General features: G+C 45.8%; 2 protein-coding genes across 2 annotated transcripts; both read left to right on the plus strand.

Moving 5' to 3' along the window:
* Nucleotides 1-396: 396 nt before the first annotated feature.
* On the plus strand, nt 397-1,381 carry EAE97_003691 (uncharacterized protein; the record flags this gene model as incomplete). The annotated part of the gene is made up of 5 exons (XM_038874203.1): nt 397-504; nt 630-659; nt 876-1,029; nt 1,108-1,286; nt 1,349-1,381. The coding sequence occupies 5 exons, from the start codon at nt 397-399 to the stop codon at nt 1,379-1,381; spliced, it is 504 nt and encodes a 167-aa protein (XP_038734812.1).
* Nucleotides 1,382-1,878: 497 nt separating this feature from the next.
* EAE97_003692 (uncharacterized protein) lies at nt 1,879-5,283 on the plus strand (the record flags this gene model as incomplete). Its single annotated transcript, XM_038874204.1, has 1 exon — nt 1,879-5,283. One exon carries the CDS (start codon nt 1,879-1,881, stop codon nt 5,281-5,283), a length of 3,405 nt encoding a protein of 1,134 aa, XP_038734813.1.
* Nucleotides 5,284-7,173: the final 1,890 nt, after the last annotated feature.

The following is a 7,173-nucleotide window of genomic DNA, read 5'->3' on the forward strand; positions in this document are numbered from 1 at the left end:
GATAGATGCTTGGCTTGGCTGCTTGGTTAGTAAGCGGATGGGTGACAGTTTGCACGTAAGATGGATATGGGATGATGGATGATACATCTCGTGATCGTGAGCACACGTGAGTAAAGAGTAGAAGTTGCGAATAATTCTCCCTGAATCAATAGTCCAAACTTATCAATAATCCATAAAGAAATCCTTCTCATCACTCAACACATCCCCACCTCCAAATTTCGCACTTTGATAAAGTCCCAACACGTGACACCCAAATCCAAGCTAAAGAAAATAAGTTAGCGAAAGGCATCCCGACATCCACCAGCAAGCTCCCGCCGCATCTCAAACCCCCCCTCCCCTTCGTAGAAACCCTACGTTCACGTTTACGTCTTTCAATTGATTCACTTCGACCCAATCATGAACTCTATGCGTTTTGCTCGCGCCGCTCTGCGGGTTCGTCCTACGTCGGCGGCTTTGAAAACTCCTGTTTTGCGCAGAGGGTATGCTGAGGCTGTTGCGGAGAAGGTCGGGAATTCCTGTTTTTTGGTTTTGTTTTTCCTTAAGTGTTGGGGAAGGGAGGGAGCATGGAGATGGAGATTGAGGATGGGGTTTTGTGAAGTTTTTTGTGCTGACTCCGGGTGTGTGTACAGATTAAGTTGAGCTTGGCTTTGCCTCATCAGGTATGTGGATTTTTGTTTGTTTGTTTGTTTGTGGTTGGAGGTAGGGAGGGGGAGGGGGAGGGGGATGGTTGGGTGACGGGGTACTGGATGGGGTGATATGGGATGTGATGGGATGGGATGAGGGGAGATGTGGAGAGGAGGAGGAGGGATCTTTGCGGATAGATGGATTGGCAGATGGGCAGATACGAAGAGATTGGCTAACATGTAAATCTGCAGTCTGTTTACAGATCCCAAGATGTCGTCCAAGTCAACATCCCCGCCGAATCCGGTGAAATGGGTATCCTCGCCAACCACGTCCCATCGATCGAACAATTGAAGCCAGGTCTCGTCGAGGTTATTGAGGAGAGTGGTGGAAGCAAGCAATTCTTCCGTACGTCATACGATGATCATCCTGGAGATATTTACACAATGGGAGAGAAGGCGATAGGCTAATGGGGCATTGAAACAGTTTCCGGAGGATTCGCAGTCGTTCAACCAAACTCTTCATTAAGCATCAACGCAGTTGAGGGATTCCCATTGGAGGATTTCAGCGCAGATGCAGTTAGGTCACAAATTGCTGAGGCTCAGAAGATTGTTGGAGGAAGTGGAAGTGAGCAAGATATCGCTGAGGCTAAGATTGAGTTGGAGGTGAGTTTTGGATATTCAGATCTTGCATGTGGATATGAGATCAGGACTAATGAGATATATAGGTTTTGGAGACCTTGCAAGCACACCTTAAGTAGAGAAATTACTCTGCCTTGGTGATGGTTAGATGATAGAGACCTGCACAATGTACATCAGTGAACTATTTTTTATTGCGTTGTGTGAAAACGAATACCATAGCTTGTTCAATTGATAAGCCTGGTCAATTTTATACCCTCATCAACTAAGTTTTGAATTTTATTTTTGCTATATCTTGATGGGTTCAATGATTATGGGAAAATGGACATGTAAATTTTGGTGAATAGCCACAAACGCTGACACTGGCTAATGACGTTGAGTGTTCTTGCCTTTTCGCCGTTGTATTCCTCCCAAGGAGACTTACTGCTTTCAATTTAAGTACTCGATCTTTATCTCCATGTTCATTTGTACTTCCATCTTTATTTTCCTATTAGGGTTATCCTCTTTATTGCTTCACATCACTCATCAGGCGCATTGCCTGTATATTCATTCGTTACAATTATCTTTACAACCCAGCTTTAGTCCCGCGTTCAATGTATCCTATAAACCTTCACTTGCCATGACCTATCCCTGGCGACCCGCTGTCGCTCTCAACACACAAGCCGATTCTGTGGCTCCAAAATCATCCTTACCTAGTAGTGAGCGACCCTCTCGCTATCTTCCCATCACCGTCGGAACCGTTGCGTCACGAATCCTCTTACTCCAAAAGCTCGCGGGCAACGCCCCTAAAAATAAATCTCTCCCGAAATCTCCTCCTCGCTTCCCACAGATCCGAGCGACGGGGAAAAATAGAGAGAGGAGCACGTCACCTCCTCGATCGCGTTCCCCGCTAGGGATTCACCCCCGACGGGAACATTCGCGCTCGAGCTTTGGTCGCAGACCGACGAGCATCTTTGGGAATCCGGCGTCGAGAAATTCGCAGCCGAGTGTGCAGGTGCAGGCGGGCACGAGTCATTCGTTTTTGGGGTTGAGGGCGGCGGGGTTGGATCGTGAGGTGGGGTGTGCTAGAGAGGGGAGGGGGGATGGAATTGGGGATGGCGGATATTTGTTGAGGGGATTGAGGGGGTGGGAAAGGGAAGATGCGAGAGCTGGTGGATGGACTCGGATTGGTGATGCTTTGGAGATGGAGAGGAGGGGTTTGGAGCGGAGGAGTGCTACACGTGAAGTAGATTTGGATAGGGGCGTTCAGACTTTTGGGGGCAGTTATGGTTCCACACAAGTACCGTCTCCCGCTCAATTACCTTATGAAGAGAACCGGAAACTGAATTCTCGTCGTCAAAAGGAGAAGATGCGGCAAGATGAGATGTCTAATTCTGAAGTATCTATACGCACAACGTCTACGCTTCAGCGGCAGAGTGTTCGAGATTTGTTCGATACGCATGGTATTGAAAGACCACCTGGTCTCGCATCATCCGAAGTGGAGAGGGAAGAAACTGATAAACTTGAGAGACATCGCGTCTGTCATATTTGCATGTGGATTCATGAGAAGAAAGAGAATACCTGTTGGAAATGTGGTCATCGCTTATGCAAAGCTTGTGATAGACTTCTCACATTTTCAAATGGAGGCAAAGATGCAAGTTTCAATCACAATCGAGCAGTTCCTGTTGATCGGAAAGAAGTATCGAAACCAGTACATTATGTAACGACACCTCGTCCATCAAAAAGTCAAATTTCAAGACAATCGCTGTCGAGACCTCTGCCGATTTCAATAGAAATGAGAAAGAAGGAGGTTGATTCGGTGGAGCCTTTCCCGCCATTTTACCCCGAGAACGCTCTACCGCAAAGCTCGAAACCTGGGTCTGGATTAGAATCAACAAATTATGGACTATTACAATCGTGTCCTGGGATTTACAAATCCGAGAGCCCCCAAAGCCTTGCAACTAAATTTGAGGAAGCCTCTCAAGAAAGCTCCATGCTTCCTGCATCAAATTCTTCATGTCAGTATGTCACCAAAAAACATAGATCTGAGTCAGGATCTTTGGAAACGCACAATTGCAGATGTGAAAGCTGTCAAGAAGCTGATCATAGGGGGTTCACCCGTCGAAATTCTACTTCTCAATCACTTGCCCGAAGTGAGGATATTATAGCTATGGATGGTCGATATGCAGCTGATAGTATCAACGATGAGAACATCTATCGTTCTCATTCTTATCCTGACTCCTCTAGAACTTCGCAGCCCTCGATGAGATTGTATCGATTATGGAATGGATATATACATCGAGCAGTACAACTCAGCCATGAATCGAATCATGGAGACATCCCACGGACATCGATGCGGCCAGACCCGTTTTCGAATAATGCAATTCGTCGAACTACACAACCTACCCATAGAATAAAGCGTAGAAGCCACACGGGAAATACACAACGGTCGGAAAGCGCATGTCGTATGTTCAATGGATCGAGTTATCAACCAATACAACCTAGTTTTACCATGGATGATATAGAAAACTCGAAACTCCTAGATACTTATTATCCCTTCCTCAATGCTTCGAAACGAGGAAATCGATCGTCGAGATATGGATCGGAGTATGTAGAATGTCGCGGGTATCCGCGGACCGGTCATGGGCCCTGCGATCGCAGTCCAGTCAGTTCGGGGATCGTGGGCGATTGCCAACACTGTCTAGATGATTGTGAGTGTTCGGCGTGTCAGAGCACCGTGCATAGTGTTCGCTGTTGCACAAATGATATTCATAAACCCTTGATCCATCTTCATCGTAGTCCAACAAAGGTTTCCCTCCACGATGCGTTCCGTTCGCAGAATGCACAGCTAGGCTCCACGCAGCAAAGGAAACCGTATATACTGTCTCGCTCGCAAACGTATGATCGTGCCACGCTGCTGAAGTTTGATAGTGTCTCGGAATGGTTGGGGAGTCCGGATGAGCCTTCCCCTCCACGAAGATTCGACACCCCGACGCATACGCCGTCGGAGACTCTTCATCTTACGAAGCATAGTCCATCGATTTCTATTGAACAAGCTGGCGATTCGTTATCGAGGGCTCAAACCCTTTCATCTTGGCCGCTGTCATCCATCACCCCGAAAGATATTCCATTCCTGATGAAGGAATCTTTCAACAACGCTTCGGAAAATGCGGGCGCGAAAATCATCGGAGATCCAAATAGACCATCGTCGAGTGATGGCACGAAAGATCAATCCGTTGCACCCGCACGATCTAATACTCGTTTTCCTACGAACTCTTCTCCGGGGGATTTCTCGAAGAATTATCTGGATTGGAAAGAGAGGTTGACATCGCCGTTGCGGAAAGTCGCGAGACGTTCGAGGGATTGCGAGACTTCGGGTGTTTGTGGACAGGCGGATTGGACGGGTCGAAAAGGTGAGAGGGGGGAATCGATGGAGCGGAGGGTTAGGGGGGAGAGGTTGGAGCGGGAAGAGGAAGAGGTGGGGAATAGGGTTCAGAGGTGGGAGGATACGAGGTCGGAGAGTAGAAGGGGGGTGATGAGGAGGGTGAGGGATGGTGGTAGTGGTGTTGGTGGTAGTGCAGGGGCGAGTGAAATGGTAACACCGGTTAGTGCGGGGGGATATTTTGATGCGCAGATGAGGTGGTTGTCGAGTGGGAGTGAGCGGGGGAGGGGGAATGTTTTGAAGGGGGTTATGGGGTCCATTGTGGAGGAGGAGGGGGATGGGGATGCGGAAAGTGAAGATGGAGAGATGCATGATTGTATTTGGAAAAGAAGAGTTTTGGGGGTTGATAGGGTTGATAGGAGGAGTATAGATTGTGGATTGAGAAATAGAAATGTAGATGAAGCTTTGGGGGTAGAGGGAGGAGAGGGAGGAGAGGGAGGAGAGGGAATAGAGGGGGTAAAAGGGATGAGTGGAGTTAAGGGTGTTACGATTGTGGTTCATATGAAGAAGGGAGAGGATTTGGTTTTGAGGACGAATTGTCAGGGAGGGTTGAGTTGGGAGGGGTTGGAGGGGTTGGAGAGGTTGGTGAGGGGGGATGGTTGAGGGTTGAGAGTTGAGAGGGATAAAGGGGGAAAGGGAGGATAATAGTTTGCTTTAGGTCATGGGCTGGATATTGATGGGTTGGGTTGGGATGGGATTCAAGAAGAGAGTATGTTTTTTGTTAGAAAGTTTGTTGGATTGGAGTTGGGGTGTTGGGGAGGAAGGAAAGAGGGGAGGGGAGGGGGAAAGTGTGACTTTTAGGTTACTGGATGGATTACTGGATTACTTGCTTTGTTGTGTTACTGGACATGAATCAAGTTGGAAACTGGAAATTGGAAATTGAGAATAGACATTAGAAATGAAAAATCAAAAGGGACCTTTGTGTCTTGGGGGGTAAAAGTATTATTGATTTGGTGATTGGTGAATGCCACGAATTGGTGATTATTTCATTCTGAAGATATCTCATAGCGTGGTATACCTCGAACTTGTACAAGATTGAGGATAAAGACATCATGATGAAGTGCCTCAATAAAAATTCCTTATTGATTGATTATTGATGATTGATCATATGCTTCTGAACCATGGTTGTAAGACACGAAGCAGTGCAGCCTGCGATTTTTGGAGAGATTTCAGAGACCTGTATGTGTAGTTCCATTCACCCGAATATGCATATCTGGATTACCGTTTGTGGAATATCTACAAGAGCAATTGGCATTCCTCTCTACACTTGCTTCTCTACCATTTATATTGTTGTGTGAGGCGGAATTTGATAGCAACAAATAGATTAAACAACAACTGTATTGTGGTAGCGGTTCAAGCTGGGCTCCACTTGGATAGCTTGAGTTTCTTATTGGTTGGCATCTGAGATTTTCTGAAATTGAGGAGATTTGTAGAAGATGTTACAGAAAATGAAAGAACAGCTATGAAGAAAACTTTGAAGAAAAAGTCGTTATATCAGGCCTTCACGAGCAGGCACGGGATGATACTTCATGACCCATAAAGTCCGCTGAATCGTAGCTCATTGAATTTCTTGAAGCTGTACAATTTGTTCTGGGGCCATCGTGGCTTTCTTCCCGAGCAAAATAGAAGAATTGACTTCTTGCTTTATGTACTTGTGAAAGTACGAAGCGTGAGTATTGGTGTTTGAACAGTTCTTGGAATTTACGAAATCAATGATTATGGATCGATACGCCGTGCGGACACATCTTCCAATTCTTCTTGAGAACCGAAGGGTATTCATACAATTAATTAAAAAAAGAGAGAAATTTAGAGACGAAAGTGAGAGAAGTAATGGTGCTCATAGATCCCTCTTTGAAGAGATTCATTGGGCGATCATAATAATTCCAACAATAGAAATACATGACTTGTCTCGTTGTCTAGTACGGGATCTATATCATCAGCGATCCTGTCAGGAAAGGAAGATAATGTATTACACATCAAGAGTTCGTTCGAATGAGTCTGTATCAGCATATCGGACTGTTCGTCAAAAGAGCTATCATGTTCAAGACCAAATTCGCGGTTGAACGCGTGTTGTCGTCGCCAAGATCCAAAAGCTTTCCTATACTAACACTCGCTAACTAATCACACACCTAGGGCACTACTTAGTAAGAAAACGAGCCGCATTTGAAAGCTAATCTCACACCCCCCAAAAATATAATCCACTGCCTACAAAAAGTTTCCGCGAAAGATATATTGACGTCAAAGCTATTGATCGGTAGCTTGAGGGTAGGTAATGTTTCACATGTTGGCAAAGTATATTGTAGGAAATCTGTACTAAAGTGAAGATCCGATCTATCACTTGAATAAGACATACAGCGACGACTTTGAAAGTTTGACATGGAATGATGTTAGAGCGAAGCTTTCATCAGACAACCACCTCGATCAATTATTTCTATACCGTATTCAACAACTTTTATCCAAGCTCAAACCTTCTTAAGCTCCATCCAAACTATA

The sequence above is a fragment of the Botrytis byssoidea genome (assembly GCF_014898295.1).
Source record: "Botrytis byssoidea strain MUCL 94 chromosome Unknown BBYS_006, whole genome shotgun sequence".
NCBI lineage: Eukaryota > Fungi > Ascomycota > Leotiomycetes > Helotiales > Sclerotiniaceae > Botrytis > Botrytis byssoidea.